The sequence below is a fragment of the Trifolium pratense genome, linkage group LG2, assembly GCF_020283565.1.
Source record: "Trifolium pratense cultivar HEN17-A07 linkage group LG2, ARS_RC_1.1, whole genome shotgun sequence".
NCBI classification, from domain to species: Eukaryota; Viridiplantae; Streptophyta; class Magnoliopsida; order Fabales; family Fabaceae; genus Trifolium; species Trifolium pratense.
The window spans coordinates 40,639,430-40,654,219 of NC_060060.1; the positions used below are offsets into that span (position 1 = coordinate 40,639,430).

The window sequence follows — 14,790 nt, forward strand, 5'->3', positions numbered from 1 at the left end:
AAAACAGATACAATATGTGAAAATCACTTATTTAAATAAAAAAAAAATTAAAAAACGATTAAAAGGGGTGATTTTGGATCAAAATTGATCCAAAATTATCTCTGATGGATGAACAAAAAAAATAAGCAAGAAAAATTAGGTTTTTTGAGCAGCGGCTTGAGAGATTGGTATAATATAATTAACAATATGAATAATTGACTACACAAGTTTCAATATAATTTTACTATAATTAGTATCTTTAACTAGTGCCCCGGTGGCACTAGTTAGCATTTTCCTAAGTTAAACACATTATAATTATTACTTTTCTATAAGTATCCATATTGTATATTTAAATTTTGGGATTGGTCTTCCAAACCGAAAAGGCATATGATAGATATCCTTAATCATTATTCCGCATAACTTGTAACTGTAAGTATCTCCTTTCAAGTTTGGTGGGCAGTGGGCACAACACTACAACACAACTTGTTGAGTCCAGCTTGTGTTGAAGTGCTTTTGAGCTTCTAATACAACAAAATAGTACTTACATGGCCACTTGCTACTATACCATTCATAGAACCCCTCACTCCTCACACTGCTTACGTCTCTATCTCATCAAATTATTATTTGTATATACTTAGCTCATCGAATAGATCAGATATATTAGTTATTTAATATATTAAAAAAATATGTTTTCTCTAGTATTAGAGAAGTGTAGGTAGTACTAATTAGGATTTTCAATAAAGAGAACTAAATAAATCTTAATTTCTAATAGCTAAAACACAAACATATGAGATGTTTCCTGGAAATAATTCAAAACAGAAAATGATATGTTTTTGTTCAAATTTGTTGGCTAATAAAAGCAATACTTTCCTAATGGTAGTTGTTTATGTGTCCTTTACAATGCACATCTTAGTACCAGCATATGGCCACCATTAATTTTGTACACCACCAAAAAAGCAAAAAAAGAGCACATGATATGGTCAACCCTTGTATTACAGAAATTAATTTGTGTCCTATATAAAAATGTCAAGCACCGATTTTTGTCAAGGCTGTAAGTAATACCAAAATGAGCCTTTAGCATGAGAAATCACAATGTCAAGCACTAATTTGTCTAGTGAAACAATGCATTAGAGAGGATCATGTCTCATATGGAAAGCAGATCCTCTCCATTGCACTTTATGTACAGTTAAATTATAACCATTGATTGTGTAGTACTTTGTGTGGTCAAACTAATTACAAGATAATTGAATGACCACAATGCACATTGGACACTCTCTAGTGAAAAGTGCACTTGGGAGAATTCGGTCTTGTATGGAGAGCATATCTCTCCAAGATTTGGATCCTCTCCATCACTATTATTGATTGTGTAGTACTTTACGTAATCAAACTAATAAAAAATAATTGGATGACAAGAATGCACATTTGACACTCTCCAATAAAAAGTGCACCGAAAAGGAGGATTCTATTTCGTATGTAGTAGTAGCATTTTCCTATTTACATATCTTACCTTCTATTGTACCTTTTTTTTTCTTTTCTTTCTATACCCAAGAAAATAACCAATCATATTATTTTTGAATCACAACAAACATGATTCTAACTTCTAGGTTTCACAAATCAAAGGTAACATAACAGCATCCTACCCCACAAGATGCAATGGTTAAAAAAGGTTACATTTAAAATTGTGAAAGCAACCAGTTTAGTTTTGTACTTGTCAATATAGTCTTTTAATATATTGAAGTTTAAAATGCATATACAAGTGTTTTTTTTTTTTTTTGACAGAGCATATACAAGTTTTGTTTATTAATCATTTTAATCTTCCAATTTGTTTTTATAGTTAATTTAGTCCTTTATTTTATTTTCTTTGATTAATATTATTTATAAAATTAATATTATAGAGACACTGCAAAAAGTAAAATTTGACAAAATAATCTCTTGCGTCAATTTGGGTGGACTAATTTAGCTTCTTAAAAAAAATTGACAAAAAAATTATTTCTACCGATAATCAAACTTATATTTTTTCAAATAATTCATTTTAGAGATACCAGATTAATCACTTCAGCCCGACATTTTTCTTTTAAGGTTTGTTTAAAATTTCACTCTATCTTCTTGCAGAATTAAATAATCTAAAAATAAATAAAACAGAAGAAACCAAAGTGTTCTGTCTTCATTCATTTTTCTCTCTCTACCTCCTTTTGCAGACACATTATCACTATATAAGAACATGATTAGATGACAAGTTTATCTTCATTCTTAGTCCTTTTTTTTTTCTTTCGACAAAATCGTGGGTTGGGATCAAAACCCAAGAAATGGATTCTGTTCTTGTAGTAGTACTACATGCTCTGTTCTTAACTCTGTTTCTGTTTTCCCACCAAACAAAAGCAGAGATTTTTAACTCTTTCATCAATGAGACAAGTTTTGAGGTCAGTAAAACCTCAGGAACATGTAATTTGTTCCGTGGCAAATGGGTCTACGATGCTTCGTACCCTCTTTATGACCCTTCAACATGTCCTTTCATAGATCCACAATTCAATTGTCAAAAGCATGGTCGTAAAGATAAACTATACATGAAATATAGGTGGAAGCCATTTTCTTGCAACTTGCAAAGGTACAATTTTTGTTACCATTTTGTGTTTTTTGATAATGTTGTTTGTGGTTTTAGCTAAATGGGTTATGAGAAATTGATTTTTTTTTTGTTGCAGGTTTAATGGTTTGAACTTTCTGAAGGGACATATAGGGAAGAAGATCATGTTTGTTGGTGACTCTTTGAGCTTAAACCAGTTTAATTCATTGGCTTGTATGATTCATGCTGCTGTACCAAATTCTAGGACCACATTTAGACAAAGAGATGCTCTTCAATCAGTCACATTTGAGGTTGGTTCTTTTCTTTCACTTTTGTGTTTTTTTTTTTTCCCTTCATTGTTTTCAAACCATTAGTGTAGAAAAACAGTTAAGGCAAATCATTTTTTTTCATAAATATTAATCTTAAATGAACGAAAGGCAAATGGAGAACAAGCCCAGCCGCTAAACTTTTCTGCATAATTTGAAAAACTCAAGTTTGAATTTGACTGAAATAATTTTTAATCAAGCTTTACTTATTATAGTTGACTACGAATCACCGATAACTTAATTGGTTAAACTAATTTAGCTAAGAATTAAGAAGTTTGAGGTCCAGATTTCAAGTCTGACAAGAGAAAAAAAAAACTAACATAACAATAAAATTACGGAAATCAATTAATGAACTTGGACTAATTTTATTTATTTTTAAAATTTTAGCTTAATGATGTTTTTTTTTTACATAAGTTTAATGATGTTAGACTAATTAAGTCATGTCATTTTCTCTTTTGTTTTTTCAAACTTTTGAGCCATTTCTAAAATTGAAGTGAGAGCTACTCTTAAATTACAGTTTGTGCACCCTAAATGCCACCCTTAAATCTGATCCATTTGAATTTATAAGTATTGACTTGAGATTAAAATTTGGTAGTATGTTGTGCATATTTAGAATACTTTTTTTTTTCTTTCTATTTTCTACCAAATTGAAACGTGCACATAATTTCATTTTCTCATTTAGATCAAGAAAGATAAAACACTATACCACATCCGACCTTATTTATAAGTAAAAGTTACTTTTTAGATTCATTGAGAAAACCAATGCATGTATCCTATATCTAAGTTATATATACATTAATTGTTCAATGAATCTAAAAACTAATTTTTACTTATAAATAAGGTCGAAGAGAGTATTACGGTACATTTCTATTTAATATTTATGAAATTTTATCATCAATTATTAGAACAGACGTGGAGTTTCATTTGCCACAATTTCATTATTTATTCTTTATTTTTCTTAGTTCATAAAAACTTGTCTGTTTTTTTCAACATTAAATGTCTGTTTTTAGCAATGATTATTGTTAAACATCATGTTTTTTTTAATTGATATATATGTTCATGGATTCAATTCAAGTATTAAAACAGTAATGCATCTACCAGAAATTATGATGAAAAGAAGCACTACCGACATTGCTTAACAAAACCGTTTTTTTTTCCATGGTCCTGTTTCTGAAAATGTAATGAATGATAATTTGCTATTTATCATTTTTTTTCCTGTCACCTACCACAAAATCAAAATCTGATTATTTGCATCATTATGTTTGTTTATAATATAAGTTTTTGAAATAAAGTTCGTTAAGCGTAAAGCCAATATGGCACATTTTCTAGCCATAGCGACATATTCTAGACTAGTCGTTGTATACTCGAGTCGATTTTTCTTTGCATTAACAATTATTTGATTAATGAAATGAATTAAGTTTTTCTTATTGTAAAAAAAATAATAATATAAGTTTCTATAATGCTATTTTTTTTTTGTAATAATGCTATTTATATAACATGACCTATATAGTTCATAATTGCATCAAATAGAAATGCAATAGTGATTCACCAAAAAAAAAAAAAAGAAATGCAATAGTGACATTCAACATTAAGCTTATGGTATAATAACTTGCGAAATAAATAACTTATGAAAAATAAATTAATAGATAAAACAATTTAAGGTAAAGATGGTGTGAAAATGAACGCCACAAATCATATTTTATTTTATTGGTAAAGATGGTGTGTAATCTAGGCTAATGCTATGGTGAACCATCTTCACAAGTAATCTACCATGGACAAATGATCTATCGAATATGAATTTTACGAAATTCACTGTTAGATTGAAAATTTATATCGTATAGATCATCCATAAATTTTTTAAATTTTTTTGAAAATTATTTGATATGTTATTGAGACCTATCAAGATTTACGTTATTTAATAAACCGTTAATCTTGATTTGTCTCAATAACATATCAAATGATTTTCAATTTTTCTAAATTTTTCTATGGATGATCTATATGATATAAACTTTCAATCCAACGGTAGATTTTGTAAAATTCGTATTCGTTAAAATGTTATTCAGACCGATCTATCATGTACCACTTGATGAAGTGGTCCCACTTGATGAAGTGGTCATATTAGAATTTACCTTGTAATCTAATAATTAAATTCGCATTTGTTAAATATGAAAAGTGTAGAATTTATAGTTGAACTATCAAATCAGTTAATTAAAAAATGAGTCTGTGACAACTATCAAATGAGTTAATTAAAAAATCTATCCATTAACCAAATGTTAATTGTTTTATTTTAGGACTATGGGCTTGAGTTATTTCTATACCGCACAGCATACTTGGTGGACCTTGACCATAATAAAGCTGGAAGAGTTTTAAAGCTTGACTCAATCACAAATGGTGAAGCTTGGAGAGGAATGGATATGCTGATCTTCAACACGTGGCATTGGTGGACCCACACTGGAAGCTCACAACCGTATGATCATTCTTTCAACATCATTATTTAATCTCCAATATTGCAATGATTAATTAATGATGTTAATTATATTTTGGTTTAAATCCAGTTTTACCCTCTATTTTGAAAAAATCGGAATTTTACTCTCATATTTCACTAAAACAGTAATTAATCTCTCTCTGTAACTCCAACTTTAGTGGAGTTTGATTATGTGGAAAGTTAACTCGATTACGGTCATTTTGGTATCAGTTTAGTGAATTATTGATCAAAATTGAGTTACCAAAATTGAGGTATCAGTTTGCTTCTGAGCCTCAAGTTCAAAGCTTCGTACATAACTCAATTTTGATCAATAATCCACCAAACTGGTACCAAAATGATCGTAATCGAGCTAGCTTTCCACAGAATCAAACTCCACTAAATTTGGAGTTACATAGAGATTAATTATCGTTTTAGTAAAATAGAGGGAAAAAAATTCCGATTTTTTCAAAATATGAAGGATAGAACTGCATTTAAGTCTTATATTTTTGTCTCTTGAAATTGATAATAGGTGGGATTATATTCAGGAGAATAATAGATTGTATAAAGACATGAATCGTTTTGTTGCATTCTACAAAGGATTAACAACTTGGGCTAGATGGGTTGAAAAGAATGTTAATCCATCACAAACCAAAGTCTTTTTCCTTGGAATTTCTCCTGTCCATTACATGTAAGTTACTAATTAATTTTTTGTTTGTTTGTATTTTAAGCATTAATCGACGTATATTTAATTAATATTTTTTTACTTTATCAATAAATTATAATCATCATATCATTAAAAAGTAGGTGAACATTCTCATACGCATCTTATTTAAATATGTACCGGTACGCCGTTGAAGTGAATAATTTCGATAGGTTCAAAAATTAATAAACACAATTTGTGAACTTATCAGAATTATCCACCTTAGCAGCGGTATACCAATACATATCGAAATAACATGTATGCCGAAGAATTCAGTTTGAATTTTTTTTTTTACTTTATTCACGATTGACTGCATCTAACGTTACGGATCTGAATTCTCTCTAGTTCTTCCTCTTATGATGTCCATTCTACTCTAATCTGGGTCATTCATTTATCTTTTTTTGTCTCTTCTATTATTTCTTATTATTATTATTATTATTATTATTATTATTATTATTATTTGTGAAAATTCAACCGTTGGATTAACAAAAAGAGAGGGATACAATTCCCTAAAGTTGCACATATATATATGATTAGCGTGTGACTTGTTCATGGTGTAATACTTTTCAAAAAATGAAAGTTTAATAATATGGTGTGTGGTGGTATTAGGGGGAGAGATTGGAATCAACCAACAAAGTCATGCATGAGTGAGAAAGAACCATATTTTGGATCGAAGTACCCTGGAGGGACACCAATGGCATGGATGGTGGTGAACAAGGTGTTGAGAAGGATGAGTAAGCCAGTATATTTCTTAGATGTTACAACTTTGTCACAGTACAGAAAGGATGCACATCCTGAAGGTTATAGTGGTGTTATGGCAACAGATTGTAGTCACTGGTGTCTTCCGGGACTTCCTGATACTTGGAATGAACTTCTCTATGCAGCACTTTCTCATTGACAAAACAACTTAATTTTTTATAAGGTTCAACTTTAATTTCGAGGAAATTAAATCCATTAATGTCTTCAACTTTAGGAAATATTTTATGATTTCAGAGGTTTCTCGCTTCTTGTAATTGGCCAATAAAAAGGGTTTGATGGTTCAATGTCTAAAATTGTTTTTTTTTTATAAGCAAAAAATTGAATTATAAGGAGTACAAGGGTACCCAACCCTTACAATTCTTATAGCAACCATTACATGCTAATAATGCATTTTAAAGGATCCTTACACCAATCTGAAAAAACACAAGAAGACTTACTAGCTATTTTACCTATAAACCAAAACCATGAAATATATAAATAATCTTGTCTTCTAAGGCTTTCCAATTAATAGCTTCTCCTCTAAAAACCACATTGTTACGCGCACGCCATATACACCAAGTGATGGCCAACCAAATAACATGACGAGCTTTTTCATATTTCTTATTTTTCAATAAAGCTCCAAAAGAGGAAAAATGTTTCCACCCGTCATCAAAAGAGATGAAATCCACATTCATCCATTTAAAAATCCGCTTTCACAACTTTTGAGAAAAAGAGCAATTAAAGAGCAAATGAGATAATTCCTCTTGTTCTTGAATTGTAAATGTCCATTGTTTTAGGCACAAATTTGCCTTTAATTGTACCAAATGTTCTTGAATTTTGAATAGTGTTTAGGAAGAATTATTCAAATATAATCACGTGACCAAATATTATTTTCTTATTCACACTAATAAAATTAAAATTTTTCATTTATTCTTATTTTATAAATTTTTAAAAAATTATGTGTGTGACTATATATGGTCATGTGACCATGGAAGTTTTGCTTGTTTGGGAAACATGGGGAGTCTCATAATTTTCCACCTTAGCCTAGTGGTTACAAAGTAGCTAATGGCTAGAAAATTCACCTTAAATGTGAATAAGTGGAGTACTCGTGGTTCGAACCCCAGCACTTGCACATATAGTGCGATGTCCCTACCAACTGAGCTAAGCTCACGCGGACGGACCCTCTCTATTTTCTAATCTATTCTTTTTATTTCATCTATTATTTTAGCAAAGTTTGTAAGTTCGTCGATCTAAGGTAAGAGAGTAGATTTCATATTCGTGGGTGATACGAGAAAGGGGAGAATGTCGATTTCTCCGTACCCGAACTTTCTCCACCCCGTTTTCGTTTGGGTTTTTGGGTGATTTTCTTAAAGGAACTGATAGAGAATGTTCATAACATGTTTAATATACTTGTATCATGTAGCATGAACGATTTTGTGGGTTAAAATTGGGAATTTGTAGATGTTTGATCAAGAACTTTGTGGTTTATGAGTTTTTGAGTAAAAATGATAAATCATTACTTTTTCGATGTATATGTTGTAGATCGGTGAAATAAACCGTCCTTTTGTGTTTAGATATGTTTGTTGCACTTGAATATAAACTTATTTGGGGTTTATAACATGAAAAATGAGATTTTTGGGTGAATTTGAGTGAAAAACGTAAGGTTTGAGCATTCCTGACAGGAGGCCTTCGCCACTGCTCGCCATGACCAAGTGTTCCACTGGTGTGGTTCGCCACTGCTCGCCAGACCTTCGCTCAGCGAACAGGTTCGCCACTGCTCGCCACTGTTCGCTCAGCGAACAACACTGGACAACAACTTTTTGTTAATTGTTTTAAGTGCATTAGGGCACTTGTAACATGTGAGTAGGGTGTTCTAACATACAATTAGGTGTTTATAACCATGATTAATTGTATTGTGATGAATCATTGATTATATTTGTGAAATATGATTGTTTTTTATTGTGTTGATGATGTTTTGTTTAAATGTCAAAAGATAATAAGGTGTTAATTAACTTAATAAAGAAGAATATTAGAATCATGTTATTCTAATAAAGAAGTATATCGAATTATGTTATTCGATAAAGACGTATATTAAGGTATAATGTTATCTTAATAAAGAAGACAAGTTGGATAGTGTTCCACATTATAAATGAAGAGCTTAATGCTATTGATTGCGAGTGAATTCATGAAATACATACATGCATTCATGAATATATGTGATATTGGATATTCTAATAAAGAAGGATATCAGATTATATTTAGCCGATAAAGAAGGATATTAGAGGTGAGATACTCTAATAAAGAAGATGTTACCACATGCATTAGAAATGTCTAGGATGACATAGCATGAAGTTGAATCATTAGATTTACATTAAGTTATGTGTACATTATATGATAATTGGTATGTGACACATAATTGGAATTGTTTGATGTATTTGTCTATATGATGATGAATAAGTGACCTTATTTGTACTTGTTGATGAATTGTCTATATGTGTTAGACATTAATTGTTTGATGATTATAAATGAAGTTTATTTCAATTATGTGGTATTCATAAGTAATTGAAAATGAAGCATGCTAATGAGTTAGAATATGATGAAGTGTTAAGTTTATTTACTTACACTTGGATATTATTTGAGTATGACTTCTAACTCTCTTTTATGTGTTATGTGCTGGACCGTTGAGGGTCCAGATTTTACAAGATGTGTGTGTATCGTTGTTCGAGTCTTTGGTGAAGCCCCACTCTGATTGTGACACGGGAAAGAAGGTTGTATATAGTATATAGAGTCATTCATGACTTATGTATTTAGATTGGAAAAATGTATCTTTTATAAGGAAGATTTATTTTGTATAAAGCGAGTTTTACTAATTAATTAACTTAGTATTATTTACGTAAAGAGGAGTATAATATCTCGAACCAATAATTTATCAATCAATTAATTTAAGTCTATAACTTTATTTTATCCGCTGCGTCGTTTTTGAGAAAAGAAATTTTTAAGCCATAATAAAGGCATTAATGGGTTTGAGTGTTACACTTCACTCCTAAAGGTCTAGCTAAACTACATCATGAGCTCCACCTTCACATGTTCCACCTCCACGTGATCTGCATAGACGAGTGACGTGAGCTAGGTGGAACGTGTGTTCCACCTCCACGTGATCTGCACGGATAAATGTCCCGAACTATGTGTGCTCTAACTCCACGCGTCATGTACGGACGAGCTGCACGGACAAATGTCCTGAACTATGTGTGCTCTAACTCCACGTGATCTGCACGGACAAATGTCCTGACAAATGTCATACTTATTGGGCATATACACCTCAACCGAAAACAAGGTCCATTAGATCAAGGAATATTGGACTATAAAATGAGACAATTAAGAGGAAAATAGGAGATTCATTTTCTAGGTCAAAAAAGTACATTGTAATAGTCATTTTCTTGAGTGCTCTAAAACTCTCTAAGGGCAACTCACCTCTTGTATTAATCTTATGTTTATATACGTGAACACACTTCAAAAGGATATGAGAGTAGTCATTATGGCTTGGGTTGAGAGGCGAAGAACCTCTAGATCGAACATATGAAGTTTCTATCTTTAATTGAACATTTATCCTTTACGAATAGATTAACACAGCAAGCACGGACTTTAGATCACTCCATAACAACAAATTTAATAAATCATACATAAAATATACATATTAATTACACTATAAATTATTTTTAATGAATATGTGAAATGTCATAGAGGCTTATTAAAAAGCAGGCATGGAGAACAAGGTAATGTAAGATTTATTTTGTTTCTTCCATAAATTCTACGTAGGTCGTATTATGCAAGTTGATAATTGGTTGAAAGTTAAAAGGTTCAAAGCCTCTCTTTTTGAACGAAGTCACAATGGGAATAGAATGTGGTACGGTCAACCTTATAATAGTCTTGTCAATTCGTTTCTCATAAAGTGAAGAACCAATATTCACTTTTGTTTCTCTTTTTACTGCGTATCCCTGTTCCCCGACTTTGTGTTCAAAGCTTTTGTCACTTGTAACAAACAACACCATTACTTGGAATAAAAAATATGAAGAAAAAAGATAAGAAATTAGTAGAAATCAAAATAAAATATTAGGCCCAAAAAACAAGCCCAACCTGAGATTACGAAAGAAAGAAAATGTTGGACCCACAAATTACTGTTGATAACGAGAGGAATTCGTACTTAAAAAAAGTCTAGTGGCACTCCCGTCACGAAAGCGAATACAAATATCACTTGGACCTTAAACTTATTATTTTAATTTTAATAAAAACAAGCTCAACTAGGAAGAAGAAGCAAAATACCAAATCACCTCTAATCTTCTAACTTTGGTAATCTTTCTCAACTTCTTCATTTCTGCATATACCTAACTCAAAATTGAAAAGCTTGTTAAAAAAAAAATGAAAATAATCCAACCAATATGATCCGGACTCGGCCTAGCCCATGTTCGACGCTAAGCCCGACCTAATATTTAAGGATCGAATTAGTCTATTTCATGAATTTGTCTTCTCGGTTGAATTCCAATGGATATAAACATTTTCGTTTCTAATATTCACTTGATCAATATAAACTTTAATGACCTTGATGAGGATTTTGTAACCCTCTCCTTCTCATCAATGATCGAGGTTATGTGTCGGGTCTATAAATACTCTTTTATCAAAAGAACTCAGATATGGAATCCAATACAAATTATACCTCTCACTTTGCATATCTTACTGACTTGAGCGTCAGAGTATTTGCAGTGTGCAAGTACCTCCAACATCAACTACTTTCATTTTGACGTAATAAGCTTGATGCTGAACATCCCCTTCTAACCGGTTAAAATCAAAATTCTTACGAGATTAAATGTGCTTGCATGCTATACTCAATTTGTTTATGTTGTAGATGAGATTCAAACGCAAGTCGAGCGCTCGAGTTTTTTGAATGATTGGGGGGTTTTTGGTCCTTAAACAAATATAAAATATAAATATACCTCAATTAAATGACTCCAAAAATAAGCTATGTTGGGTTGACCTTATCATCATCCTATCTTGCAATTTGAACTAAGAGTGCCTTCATTATTTTCTTTTTTGGATAACCTTTCCTTATTTTTCATTTGTTCTGATTAGTGATTATGCTCTATATTATGGTATATTGCGTGTTTTCAATTATTTTCTTTTAAAAATGCAAGTATATTTCCTTTTAAAAATTAAATAAAAGAGCCTCCTCTCAGTATATATATGGTATTATGTGGGCTAAAATGAGATAGTGATGGAGGAGTGTACAAAAATAACTAATAAGTGAATTATATGAGTGATGATGACAGGAAACGAACACTAACCCTCCTCTTTCGGATGATCAAATATTGAATTTTTTATTTTTATTTTTTTTGACCAGTCATCATCCTTCCATCACTTTCTTGTTAGCTTCATCCACATTTGAATTTTCCTTAATAAAATAAAAATCGATATTTGAATTTCATAGCACGCACTAGGAAATGGAAAACCCAATAAACATTTCGTTCAACTAAGTTGTGATTCATGCCATATATATCATATATGATTTAAAATTGATTAGTGATCACAAAATTCAAACACTTTTAAAAGAGGCTTAGATAAAAATTATTTTCTTAGGTTAAGATATAAAAAATTTCTTTTAAAGTATATTAATAAATTAGAGAAATTATATTGTTTCCGAAAGATTATTGAATTACATACTTGTTCATTGGCCAAAAGCCTAATCCATCATCGTCTCAAGACCAATTATATAAAGACTCAATCCAACATAGGCTTTCTACAAACTTCGGATCCTCACCAATGTAAAACATCTCAATGGCTAGTAACGTTTCTAGTGACCACCGTATCAAAATATTGATGAGATGCCGTTTTTAACGGCTTCACCATCGGCTATTCTTCCAACTCTATATATATATGTCTTTTCACGGTGACAAAAATACATAATTTTTTTCACTTGAAACCTCTTACTTTTTACTTTCTTACTGACCTGAGTTTCAGAGTGTCCTCATATACCATGTAAAATTAACCTCCACCTTTTATGTTACAAAAATAAAAGTATGAAATTCTCTTAAACCATTAGCTTGCTTAAAAACTTAAAAGTGAGTGAGTCACTTAAACTTATATAACCTTAGAGATGCTATGAGTACCATAGAATAGAAAAAGATAGAGTTTGAATGATTTTAGGAGAAGGCCTTATGTGTCACGTAATGCATAGTTATTTCCCAAATAACATCCATTCTTTGTCGCGTATTGACGAGTTAAACCACTTTATAACCACCAAATTGGGTCAACCAACATTAGACTAGTTCTTCAACTCAACTAAACTTAAACAAATCATCATATAGTATCACATAATTCAATTCAAACTTCAAATAAACCTATTTTCTATACAATTTCCATTTGACAAATCAGTCACCCACACCACCAACAACCCCAACATCAAACAAAATCAAACGGCCAAACATTAAAAACATATAGTTTAATAACTACAAACATCAACATAATTAGTTTACCCACCCATCACACTTCAAAATTCAGTATCTCCCTTCAAAAGGGTCAGAATCTTCTTATCTTTACATCAATTACATCATCCTAATTAACTTCTTCTTATCTTCGATCATACCAAAGACTATACCCATACGCATGTATATATAAAGATTCTATAAACTCATATTTATTATTTGATCATATGATATTATCATTTATTATAAACTTCATAATAATTGAGTTCTCCTGAAAAAACATAAACATAACTAACTAACTAATCGTTATGTTTCCGTTTTTCAGTTACTCGTTCATCTTTGCGACCCTATTACTTTGGCGCCCATGTTTTGCCGCGAGGATTATACCAGAATCCGTAACCGTAATAACCACCACCGAAAAACACAACGCCACGTGGCACGATTTCTCAAAATTTCTTCACGCAGAGAGAGGTAGCCACGTCAGCGGCATGGCGGAGCTGAAGAAATATTTCCACCGTTTCGGTTACCTTTCTCTGCCGGAAACCACTCCGAATTTCACGGACACGTTCGACTCAAATTTTCAGTCCGCCGTATTCCTTTATCAGAAACAGCTCGGTTTACCGGTCACCGGAGAACTCGACTCCGATACTATATCAACAATCGTTTCTCCGAGATGCGGTGTTTCCGACACCGCAACAAAAAGAATACACACCACGCGTCACTTCGCTTACTTCAACGGTAAACCACGGTGGCTTCGTGGTTCTCCGATGACTCTCACGTATGCTTTCTCACCAGACTATACGATTGAAACGCTCAGCTTATCGGAAATTCGAACGGTTTTCGAACGTTCCTTTAAGCGGTGGGCGTCAGTGATTCCGGTGAGTTTTCACGAAACGGAGAAATATCAATCGGCGGATATTAAGATCGGATTCTATCTCGGCGATCACGGTGACGGAGAACCGTTCGACGGTGTTTTAGGGGTTTTAGCGCATGCTTTTTCTCCTCAGAATGGTAGATTCCATTTAGATGCAGCTGAAAATTGGGCCGTTGATTTTGATCATGATGATTCAAAGGTAGCCGTTGATTTGGAATCAGTTGCGACGCACGAGATTGGTCACGTGCTTGGGTTGGGTCATTCGTCTATAAAGGAAGCGGTTATGTACCCGAATTTGAGCCCAAGGAAGAAAAAGGTTGACTTGAAAATTGATGACGTGGAAGGTGTTCAATCTCTTTATGGTTCTAACCCGAATTTTAGTTTTAGTTCTTTGTTGCAATCTGAGAATTCGTTCAATCTTGCGGTTCGGTTAGAAACCGGTTTGTATAGATGGATATTCTCTTTGGGTCTTGCTTTCTTGATATTATTTTTGGGTGCTTCATGATTGTATTCATATACTTGTATTTTCATTCTTTGATCTATGTATGTATGTAAAAAGAAAGAATATACGAAAGGATAGAAATCAAAGTTGAATCACATGGGCTAAACCCTAATGATTCATAGTTTTATGATATTTTTAAGATATCTCCCCTTTTTGTTGTTACAATTACAACTT

The 14,790-nt window shown here is 31.9% G+C and overlaps 2 protein-coding genes across 2 annotated transcripts; both read left to right on the forward strand.

The window, feature by feature from the left end:
- Nucleotides 1–2,110: 2,110 nt before the first annotated feature.
- Nucleotides 2,111–7,081, forward strand: LOC123910852 (protein trichome birefringence-like 39). The gene is made up of 5 exons (XM_045962132.1): nucleotides 2,111–2,584; nucleotides 2,679–2,850; nucleotides 5,157–5,332; nucleotides 5,859–6,017; nucleotides 6,639–7,081. Exons 1-5 carry the CDS (start codon nucleotides 2,286–2,288, stop codon nucleotides 6,925–6,927), a joined length of 1,095 nt encoding a protein of 364 aa, XP_045818088.1. The 5' UTR covers nucleotides 2,111–2,285; the 3' UTR covers nucleotides 6,928–7,081.
- Nucleotides 7,082–12,934: 5,853 nt separating this feature from the next.
- LOC123909879 (metalloendoproteinase 1-MMP) lies at nucleotides 12,935–14,748 on the forward strand. Its single transcript, XM_045960806.1, has one exon. The coding sequence runs from the start codon at nucleotides 13,549–13,551 to the stop codon at nucleotides 14,617–14,619; it is 1,071 nt and encodes a 356-aa protein (XP_045816762.1). The 5' UTR covers nucleotides 12,935–13,548; the 3' UTR covers nucleotides 14,620–14,748.
- Nucleotides 14,749–14,790: the final 42 nt, after the last annotated feature.